Source organism: Labeo rohita, chromosome 18, assembly GCF_022985175.1.
Source record: "Labeo rohita strain BAU-BD-2019 chromosome 18, IGBB_LRoh.1.0, whole genome shotgun sequence".
Lineage (NCBI taxonomy): Eukaryota > Metazoa > Chordata > Actinopteri > Cypriniformes > Cyprinidae > Labeo > Labeo rohita.
Genome location: NC_066886.1, coordinates 20,299,574 through 20,315,983, shown reverse-complemented (window position 1 = coordinate 20,315,983; position 16,410 = coordinate 20,299,574). Strand labels below are relative to the sequence as shown.

General features: G+C 34.7%; 1 protein-coding gene across 1 annotated transcript; it reads left to right on the top strand.

Moving 5' to 3' along the window:
* The first annotated feature begins 4,282 nt into the window (after positions 1–4,282).
* Positions 4,283–14,997, top strand: LOC127180459 (vomeronasal type-2 receptor 1). Its single transcript, XM_051134503.1, is given in 7 exon segments — positions 4,283–4,563; positions 5,099–5,303; positions 5,305–5,391; positions 8,597–9,406; positions 9,490–9,717; positions 12,089–12,212; positions 12,302–14,997. Coding segments are annotated over 7 exon segments (2,784 nt in total). The 5' UTR covers positions 4,283–4,321; the 3' UTR covers positions 13,390–14,997.
* Positions 14,998–16,410: the final 1,413 nt, after the last annotated feature.

Below are 16,410 nucleotides of genomic sequence, written 5' to 3'. Positions count from 1 at the left end.
AAATTACGAGAATAAAGTTGAAATATTTTAAGAGTCAAGTCCAAATTATGAGAATAGTCTTAGTATTTTGACAAAGTCAAAATTATGAGAATAAAGTCCAAATATTTTAAGAATAAAGTTGAAATTACAAGAATTAAGTCTAAATGTTTTAAGAGTCAAGTCAAAATTATGACAATAGTTCAAATATTTTGAGAATAAAGTTGAAATTATGAGTATAAAGTCGTAATATTTTGAAAAAAAGTAAAAATGACGAGAATAAATTTATTTAATTATCAAAATTAGTCAAAATATTTGAAGAATAAAGTCAAAATTATGAGAATGAAGAGAAAATATTTTGAGAATAAAGTCGATATTACGAGAATAAAGTCAATATTTTGAGGAAAAGTCAAAATATTTTGAGAATAAAGTTGAAATTACGAGAATAAAGTCAAAATATTTTGAGAATAAAGTTGAAATTACGAGAATAGTCAAAATATTTTGAGAATAAAGTTGAAATTACGAGAATAAAGTCAAAATATTTTGAGAAAAAGTCAAAATTACGAGAATAAAGTGGTAGCAATTTGAGTATAAAGTTGAAATATTTTAATAAAGTCAAAATATTAAGTCAAGTTAAAATTCTGAGAATAAAGTTAAAATATTTTGAGAATAAAGTCGAAATTACGAGAATAAAGTCGTAATATTTTAAAAAAAAGTCAAAATTACGAGAATAAAGTCAAAGTTACAAGAATAAAGTTCAAATATTTTAAGAAAAAGTCAAAATTACGAGAATTAAGTCGTAGCAATTACAAGATTAAAGTTATAGCCTAGGAGACTATAGCCTTTAGGCTGTTGCGCATGCAAATGGCCAGGATTGGGAGCACAGGGAGAAATTCCGGTGATCTGGCAACTGATTTGAATAAACACTGAATTATTAGCAGAAATCAAAACGTGCAATATACTCGCAGGGACAGTATACTTGGAGATGATATTTCACATTTTCGAATGCATTTATTATTTGTAGTGCACCAACCACACAGTAATAGCAATAAGCTTTGTACTTTAGGTACTTTTAATATAAAATCTCAGTTTTCTCAGTTTTAACATAAAGTCTCAGTTTTCAGATTCTGTCAGTTTTATAGCAAAATACAAACAATATGTCTTACAATAATGTGTTTTTCATTTTTTAATGTGCGTGACAGATCGCTGTATTTGCCTCAGTTTAATCGGCATGTGTTATCATCTTTTCAATTACTATGAGACATTGTTAAATTATACTGTTTTCTTTGTGAAAATTACACCACCTACTCCGCAAAAACATCTGTGGTGTCCAACCTTCTATTCCTCACATGTATTTAATTTAAAAAAGCAATAATAAAACTTTCTAAAGATTGAAGTGGCTCCAACTCGTTAACTAAATAATGTTAAGTGACTGTTCACAAGCTGTTTTTTATTTCACGGTATGCCTCTTTTTCCTCAAAATATTACGATTTCAATCTCGCAATCTTTTTTTGTAATCTAAAACATTTTTTAACATGGCACTAAAACGCTGTCATAATAATCGCTGTTGTTTCCAAATAAAAGGAAATATAACCGTTTCGGCATTGGCTATTGGCAAAAATTTGTTAAAAAGTTTCGGCAAATCGGATATCTGCAAAAATCCAATATCATGCATCCTTAATAATTTGCTTTGGTTCACACTTCTGGTGTAGTCAATTAATGATTTGTTTCAATTAATGAACACTATTTTGAAAAGTTTTAGGTAACAGTAACAAAACAGATGACCTGATCATACACTATCACGTGGGATTTGTGGGACTTTTTCAGGACTAATAAAGATTAAGAAAATCTGGTAAACTACGGTCTGTTTATGTGTGGCAAATTAGGTGTTTATCAACATTAAATAACAAGGCAAATGCGCCCACTAGTGGACCAAGTGTCTATTGCAGCTCACAATATACTTCTATATTTCTTAATCCAAAGACATTTTACATGCATTCTTCAGCTGTTTTCCACACATTTGTATTACAACTGGCTTAAAAACAATCCTACAGCACCACTTTTTATCTGTGGCTTTTTATATTAGCATTTCATACAGCAAATAAATGTCTTTAAATATCTGTTCATCTACCCATGTCCCTTAGAACAATCACAGAGAAGGAAGTAATGTAATAAATGTAATGCATTGTTGTTTTGTCAATTTCTCAGCTCTACTCAAAAATTTGTTATAATGCCCTAACATGCACTGACGTGTGAAGCCTGAATAAAATAAGCCACTTTTTTAGAAAATCCTCCTCTCTGTGTCAACACCATATGTTCAGCTAAAATGGACAGTTAAAACATGTTAGTAGTTAAACTAATGGCTTGTGATGTTTCACCGAAGCGTTAAGAGCAGATATTGTGTAATGTGACAGGCTTGTTTGTGAACTCAGTGTGCTTGTGTGTGTTTCTCGCTTTCACTTGGGAAGAGGGTTCAGGTGTGTGTCGCTGTGCTGATTGAAGAACATGTAGTGACAAGCACATCCACAAACAGCAAGATCCCAAAGGAAAGGAAAGATACAGTATCAAGTCTATTATAGAGCTAAACAACAGGCGAGGTTCAAGCACCAGTGCTGTCACCGAACAAGCTGAAGCATGCCGATCACAATTAAATCAAACCCCATGGTGAATTCACCCCATCACCTTCATCTGTCTCTACAGTACATGTCCCAGTCAGTAGACTGATCTTTAATTAAAATGTTTTCAATGTATGAAAAAAAGAGGTTCTTTTTTCACTGTTTCAATTGTTGGAGAGACAAGCTAAGTGTAGAGAGAGAGAGAGAGATGTTGTCTATATTTTTTATATATTTGTCCATGTGTGTCCATTTGAATCTTCACAGACAAACATAATGAAACATAATGTGAAGTGTCAGAAACTGCAAATTTTATTAAATGTGTGTGTGTGTGTGTGTGCGCGTACGAACACACACACACACACACATATATATATATATATATATATATATATATATATACATAATTTTACTTTTTAATTAAATTATTTATTTGTATTGTATAATTGAATTATTTGCTCATAAAAATATCAAAATTATATATGAAGACATTTTCCCCAAAACGTTGTATTTAAATTGTCCTTTTCTACTAATAAAGCATTATTAATTAATTACTTTAATATTAATTTACTACAAAATTGATTAGATTTTTTTTGTAAATGTCTTTACTGTCAATTTAATTGCTTAATAAAGGTATTAATTTCTTCAAAAAAGCTTTTGAACAGTATTGTATGTCAAAAATATTTCAAAAGAAACAATTAAATAAAAATGAATTTGCAAAACAATTCCCCTTACAATTCCCCAAAAGTAGCTGTAAATAATTCAGTTTAGTTATATGCAGCTTTCTATATTCTGTCTGATTTTGGTTTTTAGTGACTTTTTTTTTTTTCATCAAAACCATTTTAATAGTTACATGATTCATCATAATGTACCTCTAAGTAAATACATACATTGTCGTTCAAAAATTTCGTATCGGTAAGAAGTTTTTTAATGGTTATCAAAGTTCTGTTTATGTGATTAAAAATCTTTACTACCACTTTTTTAAATCAATTTAACACACTGTTGCTGAATAAACGTATTAATTTCAAACAATAAAAAAAAAACTTTGAACAGTACTGTATATTGTTAAAAAAGATTTCTATTTTAAATAAATGCTGTGCTTTTTAACATTTTATTCATCAAAGCATCCTGAAAAAAAAGAACCAAAACAAAACTAAACTTTAGTTTTCAACACTGATAATAAATCAGCATATTGTTTTTTAAAGGATCATTTCATCATTTGAAGACTGGAGTAATGATGCTAAAATTTTACTTTTGATCACAGGAATAAATTCTATTTTAAAGTATATTAAATAGGAAAACCAGTATTTTAAATTACAATAATATTTCACAATATTACTGCTTCTCTTTCTGTATTTTTATTCAAATGAAGCCTTGATGAGCAGAAAAGACTTCTTTAAACAACATAAAAAATCTTACTGATCCCAAACTTTTGAATGGCAGTGTATATATGATATCTACTGGATCTACACTACTTAAACCGTGGTACAAAACCTATTAATAAATAAGACATAAAAAATCAATATGATGAAAGAAAATAGGACTTTGTAATACATTATCTTGAGCCCTGGTTATTTGATGTGAATCACACTGAAAGCAGCTTTAATCACTTGTCTTATGCAATCTTCAGAGATCCCAGGAGAGATCATGGGAACTCAGGTGTTAGTCTGTCGTACCTCTCCCAACACATGCACATCAAAGCAGCTTGTCTTTTACATGTCCCTACTCTAAAAATGGAATTAACTGGATTTACCTCTAAAGGACGCTTTTTGGTGGTCTTATGTATACTTTCTTACCTTTACAAATCCACCGCTGCTGAGGGGAGCTGCAAACTCAAGGCCAAATTTAACCTGAGGGGTTATAAGGAAGTGGAGAAGAAGACGGTGGTTATTGGCGGTATGTTTCCCGTTCATCAACGCCTAGTTGACACTGACAGCAACACCACAATCGCTCCAGAATCCTCTGATTGTGAGGGGTAAGATGCTATATTTGATATTTATTTTGCAAGCGAAAACTCGCCACGAACTGCGTGATATTTTTTCTAATGAGCAATAAAGTTATTCTGACTATATTATATGTAGCCTATTGTCGCAATAGTATAATCAAATAAAACGTGCATACTAAGTACATACTTGCTTGTTGTTATTATACAAATGAATGTTTCTAAACGTGTAAAGAAGTTTAATTCTAAACGCTTAATTTGTCTTAATTACTTTTATTGATTGTACAGTTGTAGTACAGTTTACTGTAATCAATCTGTTTGGAGACATCTAGTGGTGACAGCTGGTAGTTACATGCAGCATCAACAAGATCATAAATACAGTTTGACAAGAAATATAAAAGCTAATTTATTGAATTGTAAGAACATGGAAGACTTCAATTAAACATAAACATTTAAGTCATGCAGCCTGAGTGAACAAACTGAAGACACACTGTAATTCAGTCTAGCACTACTTGTAAATTTTGTTTGGGGGACCCCATTAAATTCTAACATGTGAATTCTCCCTCAGCTTTAACTTCCGTACTTTCCGCTGGGCTCAGACCATGCTGTTTGCCTTGAATGAGATCAACAACAGAAATGACATCTTACCCTATACTGAGCTGGGTTACGTCATCTATGACTCCTGCTTCACTATTTCCAAAGCCGTAGAGGGAACACTCACCTTCTTGACAGGCCAGGACGAAGCTGTGCCTAACTACCGTTGCGGGGATGGACCCCCCTCTCTCTGCTTTGGTGGGGGCTGGAAGCTCTGATCTGTCCATAGCCACAGCCAGGATACTCGGCCTCTACTATTTCCCACAAGTACCTTTCAATTACCACTTTATTTGGGGCAAATGACATGATACTCATTTATTGGTCCAGATCTATTACTAATTTGTTACTAGAAAAGAATGCCCTGACCTGAATATTTTTTGGAATTATTGAATATTTCATGAATTATTTTTGGGGGGTATAAATGACAGAAATGTCAAGGTGATACAGTTGTCCTGATAGCATAACAAAGAGAAAACCCTGATTAAACTTAGGAAATTCTTGAGAAAAAAAAACACACCAAATTCATTAAGTATTTTTTCTTTTTAATATTATACTATTATTATTATTATTTTAATTTAATTATTTTAAATAAATGTACCTATCTAACTCTAATGCCATTCAAAGTTTGGTGTCAGTAAGAGTTTTAGATTTTCTTTAAGATTACAAAAATTTATTTGGCAAGGATGCCATGAATCAGTCAAAAGTCACAGTAAAGACTTTTACACTGTTGCAGATTTCAAATAAATGCTTTTTTTGATAATTTTCTTGATTAAAGCATAATAAAAAAGTATCAGTTTCCACAAAAATATTAAGCAGCACAACTGTTTATAACATTGATAATAACAAGAAATGTTTCTTGAGCTCCAAATTAGCATATTAGGATGATCAACCCGATCTCACTGCAATTCGTACATATTTTGCGAGGTGGTTAATTCATACCAATTCATACGACCTGTGAAAAATTGTGCATGTTTTATGAGGTGGCAAATTCGTTTGAATGACCATCCCTAAACCTGCCCCTCACAGAAAACGTACAAAATTGTATAAGTGAGGTCGTATAAATTTGTATGAATTAGCCACCTCGTAAAATGTGTATGAATTGGTCCTGAGATAGCACTGGAATGATATCTGAAGGATCATGTGACACTAAAAGCTTGAGTACTTGAGAATTTCATTCTAGCATTTAATAAAATTTAAAACAGTTACTCTATTAATATTTAACAGCATTACAGTTTTAACCATATTATTGATTGATTGACTGATTGATTGATAACATGAATGTATTATTAAAATTGTTATGATTATTCAATAAGGACTCTGGGTTTTAAGACTTGTATTGCTTAATATAACGTAAATGATGCTTGCTGAAATATGTAGTAGAAAACACGGGAAAGATTTACTTTATTTAAAAAATCCACATCCTTTTATACATATTTTGGACTATGGGGGGCGCCATTATTTCAATGACGTGAAATGGTTGCACTTGGTGAGCTAATGGTGCTTCCTGTTACTATTTTTACATAACTCAGATTACACAATTCTGAAAATAAAATAATGATACAATGCCACATTGTGCGGCTTTTGGTTGTAAGTTTCAGTCAAAAGGCAACAATTGAAGCGATGGCACATTTGGTCCTGGTCCGCTTAGTGTTCACACTGGGATTTTTGACAGCGAACCTATGTGTTGTATAATTTTTCCCTTGTAGAATAAAAAACACAGTCAGAGACAGATTCTTTTGAGATTGTATTCCTGCCGACTGTTATTATTATTTCCTTAACTACTTTAAAATGGCTTTAAGTCAACTGCTGTAGCCTATATCCAGCTTAGGCGTTTTCTGCCTTTATTTTTAATTTGTATATATATACTGTTTGAATGACAGCTTGGTAAATCCGTAAATCAAATATTCAATATTGCTACTCATTATAGTACTTGGTACAGTATTAGCGCAGCGGGAGATGTTCAAACTAATATCACGTAATTTACGTCTCTATGATGATTGGTTGAAATAACAGAAGGGAGGCTAGCCCTTCTTTTCTCGACACTCCTCAGCGCTGAAAGTGAACACTCGATAGTGATTAGCTAATTTTTTTTACCAACGGAGGCACGAGAGCTCAGCTCTCCACCCCCCTGTTCTGGATACACCACTTGCTCCCTTTGTGAAATCATCTCACATAGCGCCTTATCATTACTTCCTGTTTTTGGTTCATTTAGAAGTATTTGGTCCATGTTGTGTTCATATTTCATTCGAACTGCACCAGAGTTAAATTGGAAGCGGACCAGGAAGCTTGTTTGGCATTGTTTTTGGCGTTAAAATTGTACTGTCAGGTTTTACTAAAGAAACGCAGTGACAGCTATTTTTGCACCTGACCTTATTGATTATGCATTTGTAGGGGTTTCCCTTTTAGACGCAAAATTTTACGGGGGGAGAGTATTTAAATGAATTACGCAACGCATTTTACTAACGTTTGTGCTCGTCAAATTACTGGCATTTGTGCCATTATTTAACACCCTGTCTTAAACTATTTTGCGGAGAAGGGACTGCAGAGAACAGAGAGCATGTGGTAGAATGGTATGAATTTATTTATGAATGTATTTATTAATGCCAGAAAAACGCATCATCCGAAAATATGATTTGCCAAGCCGTGCTATTTTTAATTTGCTTCAGAAAATAAAAGACGACTTGGAACCCTCAACTAGGAGTCACACAATACCAGGTCTATCAAAACTTTTAGCAAACCTTCATTTTTTGATCTCCGGTTCTTTTCAACGTACTGTGGCTTCTTTATTCTTTATTTGTGACTACGCTCATTTGATTTGCACTAGGTGTATTCCATTGGTCGATATGTAAATGAGAACACCTGTAAATCACCTGCAGAAATTTCCCCTCCCGTCAGCGCTGTTTTGGAATTGCGCTCTTAGTCCCTTAGTCTTCACTGCTTTCATAGTGATAAGAAGAGGAGAAAAGAATGGAAAGATGCCTGTGGACGAATAAAACTTCCTAAAGATCTGCGTCTTTGTTCTTTCCACTTTATCCCTGATGCCTTTAAGGCTTTTAGCAGTCCACAGCTGAAAGAGCTTACAAATGGCAGAAACAAGAAACGCTAAATGCCATCCTGGCAGAATGTAAACATTCACTTAATATCCAGGGGTGTTTAGACTCCTTGTGGGGAAAAATCGATGGAACTATATTTGGATTAGGGCTACGCTTATATCCATTGCCACCTCTAAGCTCTTTCAATAGCTGTGATCATTGTATCAGTATTTTATTTTCCGAGTTGTGTTGTGGTAAAAATAGCAACAGGTAGCGGCAGTGGCACACAGAGTGCAATAATTTACGCTATATTAACCCATACAAGTCTTAATACCCGGGGTTCCCTTTAGTAATATCAGAAGTCTAACAAAAGAAAGTCTAACAACAAATACATCCCTGAGCATTTAAACTAAGTTTAATTTGTCTTTGCACTTCCCTAGATGAGTTATGCATCTTCGTGCTCAGTTCTTGAAAGCAGGTTTCAGTACCCCACCTTCCTCCGCACCATCCCTAGCGATGAGCACCAGTCTGTCGCCATGGCAAAACTAGTGCTTCATTTTGGCTGGACCTGGGTGGGTACCATTGCGGCTGAGGATGATTACGGGAAATACGGCATCAAGAGGTTCAAAGAGGTGGTGGAGGAGGCAGGAGTTTGCATATCCTTCTCCGAAACCCTCCCCAAGATCAGGAACCCAGAGGCCATCGAGCGCATCGTGCAGACGGTGCTGGATTCCACGGCTAAGATCATCGTGGTGTTCTCCTCCGATGTGGATCTGAGCCCTCTAGTGGGGGAACTCTTGCGTAACAACGTCACTAACCGCACGTGGATCGCCAGCGAGGCCTGGGTGACGTCAGCCGCCATCTCCCGTCACCCCAACATACTGCCTGTCCTGGGAGGTACAATAGGGTTTGCCGTCAAGCGTGCAGAAATACCTGGCCTGCAAGAGCATCTGCTGAGCGTTAGTCCATATAATGACACTCTGACAGAAGAGTTTTGGGGGATAGTCTTCAACTGTACAATGAATTATAAGCAGATAATGAGAGGCATGAGGAGATGCACCGGAGAAGAGATGCTACAGAAGTTAAGTAATACTTTCACGGACGTGTCTCAGTTAAGGATTACATATAATGTGTATAAGGCTGTATATGCTGTGGCATATGCCCTGCATAACCTAGAGGACTGTAAAGACGGCAGTGGCCCATTTGAGAATGGCACATGCGCTGACATTACCAAATTTGAGCCTTGGCAGGTACAACACACAATGACAGTGATGTTTTGTTGTGTTTTCAATTTTGTCCTCTCATTTTTAACTACTACATGCTTTCCTTTTAGCTGATGTACTACTTGAAAAATCTCAGATTCACTGTTCCTCACACCGGAGAGGAGATATACTTCAATAATGGCGATGTAGATGGCTTTTATGAAATCTTAAATTGGCAGAGTGATTCAGAAGGAGAGATTACATATAACCATATTGGTTACTACAATAGCACAGCACCCCCTGAGGAGAAGCTGATCATCAATAATGGATCCATCATATGGAACAATGATGTTCTGGAGGTGAGGAATGTGATGTGTATAATTTAGTATAATCATAAAAGTGAGCATGCTGTATAATAATAATAAGGCTGTCAGTCGATTAAAATATATATATTTTTTTAAATATTAAAAGCTTTCTATTAAAGTATTAAATATATGTTTAATAAATGTGCAATATCCATTTATTCATTGCAGCATTTAATCTTTTATATTTTATCTACGGTGACGCATTGCTGCCATACATATTATTTTTTCTCAATTATGTCGTAATAACCAGATATGTCATTTTGACAACATCTTTTCTAGTAATAACGAGTTGTTATATCATTAAAACTACATCTTTTCTTGTAATTACAAGATGTTGTCGTTAAAACAACATCTTTTTCTCATAATAACAAAATGTAATGTCATTAAAACGACATCTTTTCCTCATAATAAGATGTGATGTCATTAAAACATCATATTTTTCTTGTTAAAATAGCATATTTTCTTGAAATAACAAGATGTGATGTCGTTAAAATGACATCTTTTTCTCGTAATAAGATGTGATGTCATTAAAACAACATCTTTTTCTCATTAAAACGACATATTTTCTTGAAATAAGATGTGATGTTGTTAAAATGACATTTTCGTGTTAAAACAACATCTTTTTTTCATTAAAACATCTTTTTGTCATTAAAACATTTTTTCTCATAATAAAAAGATGCAATATCGTTAAAACAATATTTTCTTCAAACAAGATGTGATGTCATTAAAATTACATCTTTTTCTTGTTAAAACTATATTTTCTTGAAATAAAAAGATGTTATGTTGTTAAAACAACATCTTTTTCTCATTAAATCAACATATTTTCTTGAAATAACAAAATGTTATGTTATTAAAACGACATGTTTTTCTCACTAAAATGCCATCTTTTCTTGTAATAACAAGATGTGATGTCGTTAAAATAACATATTTTCTTGAAATAACAAGATGTGATGTCGTTAAAACAACATTTTCTTGAAATGTGATGTCATTAAAACAACATATTTTTCTCGTTAAAACAACATCTTTGTCTCATAATAACAAGATGTGATGTCGTTAAAACATCTTTTTCTTGTTAAAACGAAATTTTCTTGAAATAAGATGTCCTTAAAACAACATCTTTTTCTTGTTAAATAGACATTTTCTTGAAAAAAACAAGATGTTAAGTCAGTTAAAACGACATCATTTTCTCATTAAAAATACATCTCGTACTAAGATGTGATGTCGTTAAAACAACATTTTCTTGAAATATGATGTTGTTAAAATGACCTTTTCTTGTAATAAGACGTCATTAAATAATATGAAATGTGATGTGATGTCATTAAAACAACATCTTTGTCTCATAATAACAAGATGTGATGACATTTAAACATCTTTTTCTTGTTAAAACATATTTTATTGAAATAAGATGTTATGTCATTAAAACAACATCTTTTTCTTGTTAAATCAACTTTTTTTTTCCAAAAAAAAACAAGTCAGTTGAAAACATCTTTTTGTCGTTAAAACAACATATTTTCTTGAAATAGCAAGATGGTATGTCGTTAAAACAACATATTTTTCTCGTTAAAACGACATCTTTTCTCGTAATAATGAGATGTTAAAACATTTTTCTCATAATGATATATTATGTCATAAAACAATATGTCTTTTTTCTGTTATAGAAGATAGTTACATTATGTGAACAAGCTAAAGATATCATTTCTGCTGAGTAAATAATTAATTCTTATAATCGGACTAATCAAGACTGCCCACACATGTGAAACAAATATTAAAGCATTTGCTTTTTGTTTTTTTAACCCATGAACAAAAAAAAAAAACAGAAAAATCTAGCTTAATTTTCAATTTTCCGCTTCTTCCGCTTGTTTTTATTTGTTTTTATTTCGATTTGGTGTTAAATGTACGTTTGGTGGCGGGGTTAATTGAGAATGAATGGGGGAAAGTCACATGGGAGGATATCCATCGTGACGTGATATGATTGTGCATGGCTGGTTATGTTCGGCTGTGATTGGTTCATGTGAAAAATTCCCACCTCTTGTGTTTGTGTGAGTTCCATGTTCGTGAATCATTCTGAATGAACAATATAATGGCTTGGTGAAATTTAAAGTAAATCTTAATGTCTGTGACCAATATCTGTCAAAACATTTAATTTTTAATTTTTTAATATATTTAAGTTATATAAGTTATACTTGATTAATATTTAATATCAGTGACTGTATATATTAGATTTAACAAAAGATTTATATTTAATAAAATAAGACCATTAAAATGTGTTGATATAATCTACCAAATGCCATTATTGCATGTGGAATCATATAGAGTATAAACTGAAAAATGTCTGCATTTCACTGTTGTTCTGCTTATGTCACAGATACCACGATCTGTGTGCAGTGAGCGATGCCAGCCCGGCACCAGGATGGGTATCCGACAGGGAGAACCAGTTTGCTGCTTTGACTGCATCCCCTGCGCAGATGGCGAGATCTCTAACACAACAGGTTATGAGAAAAATGGCTTTTTTTTTAATTGGTTACTTTTAATAGGCCATTATCATAATTGATTGTAACACCTCATACACTTTCAACAGATGCACGAGGCTGTATCCAATGCGATGAAGACTACTGGTCCAATGCTAATCACGATGAGTGTGTGCCAAAGACCATTGAATTCCTAGACTTTGCTGAACCACTTGGGATCACGTTGATTGCCATTTCTGCTTTTGGGGCTTTAGCTACTATTGTAGTTGCGATTATCTTATTGATGCACCTTAACACACCTTTGGTGAATGCCAACGATCCACTGCTTAGCTTCTCCCTGCTACTGGGTTTAGTGATAACCTTTCTCTGCTCCATTGTATTCCTTGGTGAGCCTCAGATGTGGTCTTGCATGACCAGCCAGGTGGCTTTGGCCGTAGGCTTTGCTCTGATCCTCTCCTCACTAATGGGCAAATCTGCTCTGCTCATGCTGAGAGCCAGAGCTGTAAAAGCCGTCAAATCTGCTGTCAAAGCAGCCAAAGCGGCAGCTGCGGCATCTGAGCAGAGTCCCGACACTGCCGTTATCGCTCCAGCTATTCCTCAGAAGAATGACATAGATCCCATACATCCCAGACACCAGAGGGCGATAATGATAGTTTGCACTCTTATCCAAGCAGTGGGCTGCACCGTGTGGCTGATTCTGATGCCGCCACATCCTGTAAAGAACACAGCCGCCCAGAACATCAAGATTATTCTGGAGTGCGACCCTGGAAACATCATCTTCATCTGCTCGATCTTTGCCTATGACATTCTTTTGGCCGTGCTGACTTTTGCTTTTGCTTTTGTGGCACGAAAGTTGGAAGACCACTTCAACGAGGGCAAGAGCGTGACCTTCGGCATGCTGGTGTTTTTCATCGTTTGGATCTCCTTCGTGCCTGCCTACCTGAGCACACGGGGGAAATTCATGGTGGCGGTGCAAATCTTCGCCATTTTGGCTTCCAGCTTCGGCCTGCTGGCGTGCGTCTTCATCCCCAAGTGCTATGTGCTGCTTATCAAACCAGAGAGAAACAAAGAGGAAATGTTGATACCCCGAGCCAAATCACGTGACACAGCCGCCGCAAGCTCTGCGTCGCTCGCCACCACCAGCAGCTCCGCTAACGCTAATGGAACCACTGTATCCACTGTGTCTCTAGATGACTGAAGCCAGTCCCAAAAAAACTATCTACTATGTCACTGTGAATGTAGAAATCTTATACTGGACTTTGCCATATTTCCAGGATGTTTAATATAAGTTTATTTAGAATAACAGTAAAGGGCTTAAGACTTGCGTGCATGTGAAATGAGGTACATCTTTTAATATCTAACTGTGGGTCCAAACCATTTTTAACTTTTGCATTCCAATGTGTTCATCTAACATCAGAATACTCCCTGATAGCACAGGTACATCACAGAGATGTCTATTTGACATCTCCATTTACATGTGCAAGACGTATTTTTTAGTGTTTGCTCATCTCCAATACGTCTATAGGATGTCTCCTATCAGATGCCAAATAGACATCTATTAGATGTCTTTAAAATGTATATGGTTTAGAATGTATGTAAAACTGACATCTTACAGACGTCTGTCAGATGTACTGTTTGTACAGCAGATGCTTTCCAGATCAAGTGATCTTTAACAGACATCTTGCAGACGTACATGTGCTATCTGGGCTGGGAAGTCTCATTTTCGAAGCTTAGTTTCAATAAATTAAACCATAAAAAATTAAAGAGCACAAAAAAAAGGGAAAAAAAAGATGCAACACTTTTAATGAACCCAATAAATAAATACATTTATTTTAATAAATTACACCTTTTTTTTCATGAGGTTTGTACAGTACAGTTACGTTGTGTTTTTATACTACTTACATTAAATTTCAGAAGGTCAAGGAACAACTGATTCCTATTTTTTGCTATTTTATTTTTGGTAGTTTAAACAACAAATACGCTATAAAAGTGAAAAAAGAAACAAATAAAGAGAATGGGAAAAGAAAAAGATGCAAACCCTTTAAATGAGCAGGAATTTGTGCTCAGAGATTTTTTTTTTTATGACTGTAGCTTAGTTGTTCAAATTACAGCAAAAACCCAGCACTGACTACATCATAAAATAAATAAATAAACAAATATTTTCAGAGGTAAATTTTGATCTTAAATCAGGGGTGTCCAAACTCATCCTGGAGGGCCGGTGTCCTGCAGAGTTTAGTTCCAACCCCAATTAGACACACTTGAACCAGCTAATCACACTCTTACTAGGCATACTAGAAATTTTCAGGTAGGTGTGTTGAGGCAAGTTGAAGCTAAACTCTGCAGGACACCAGCCCTCCAGGACTGGGTTTGGGCACCCCTGCCTTAAATGGATGAAAAATGAAAGAGGTACATGTAATACTGATGTCTGACAGCAGGTGGAAGCATTGAAGGGCCATAAACTGAGATCTCTTCCACTGGAGATGACACAATAAAATAAACTGTTCTGTTTGTTCTCAGTTGTTATATAAAAAAATGATTGTAATAGTTTTGCTAACATACAATGAAGTATATTTTTGTGAAAACTCTGTAAACTATACTGGTAATTGATGTGTGATTTTGAAAATTAATTTTCAAATTTAGATTAGACTTTGTGTGTTTTTAGATATATATGGGAGGCATCATTGATTCATACACAAACTGCATCTAATGTGAACTGTTTAGAGGTACAGTTAATTCTAAACAGGACTCTAGGCCTTCGTTGTGTTGCTCGTAAACACTACTAATGAAAACATATGTATTGCTTTGTCTCTTTGCTTTATCTTGTTCATAAAATAAAGTACAATAAACTACTAATGTCCTGTTTCATTATGCTGTTTTTATTTATTTTTTTTAGTTACCAGACACTATGTGACAGTGTGACTTTTTTTTAGTAATTTAGTAATTAAAATCCCCACAGACTCTTAACAGTTCCTGCTCTAAAGAACGTGTTCATTTTTTAAAAGAGCATCAGATCACACACTTCCTGAAAGAAGACAAAGAGAATCCAGTCAAAGAAGACAAAAATACATACATTGTCATTTATTCATTGAGAAAAAATGATCCAGTTACATATCTGTGAGTGGTAAAAGTATGTGAATCTTTGCTTTCAGTATCTACTCTGATCCCCTTTTGTAGCAACAAATGCAGATAAACATTTTCTGTAACTTCTGATCAGTGCTGCACAAGGGCTTGTAGGAATTTTAGCCCATTTCTCAGTACAGAACCACTTCAACTCTGTGGTGTTGGTGGGTTTCCTCCTATGAACTTGCTTCAGGTCCTTCCACAACATTTCAGTTGGATTAAGGTCTGGACTTCGACTCGGCCATTCCAAAACATTAACTTTGTTCTTGCTTGGTGGAACGAATTGTGTGCTTGGGGTTGTTGTCTTGCTGCATGACCCACTTTTTCTTGAGATTCAGTTCTTGGACAGATGTCCTGATGTTCTCTATAGAATTTGCTGGTATAATTCAGAATTCATTGTTCCATCAATGATGGTAAGCCGTCCTGGCCCAGATGCAGCAAAAAAGGACCAACTCATGATCTTATACTGGACTATCAAAACATAACGCTTCTCATTTAAACCAAAACGTTCTATTTTGGTCTCATTGTTCACATAACGTTTGTTCAGTAGCCTCTGGCTTGTCCACATGGTCTTTACCAAACTTAAGATGGGCAGCAATGTTCTTTTTGGAGAGCAGATACTTTCACCTTGCAACTCTGCCATGCACACTATGGTTGTTCAGTGTTCTTCTGACATTGGACTCATGAACATTAACATTAGCCAATGTGGGAAAGATCTTTAGTTGCTTAGAAGTTACTTTGGGGTACTCTGCAACCTCGCAGTCTCTTGCACGTCTTGCTTTTGGAGTGACCTTTGCTAGTGGACCACATCTAGGGAGGGTAACAGTGGTCTTGAATCTCCTCCTTTTGTTCACAATATGTCTGATTGTGGACTTATGGAGTCCAAACTGTTTAGACATGGTTTTGTAATATTTTCTACACTCTTAAAAGAAGGTGCTTCACGATGCCATAGAAGAACCTTTTTTTTGTCAAAATAGTTCCACAAAGAACCTTTAACATCTAAAGAACCTTTCTGTTTCACAAAAGGTTCTTCATGGCAAAAGAAGGTTCTTCAGATTCTAAAAAGCTAAGAAAGAGATGGTTTCTTAAAGAACCTTTG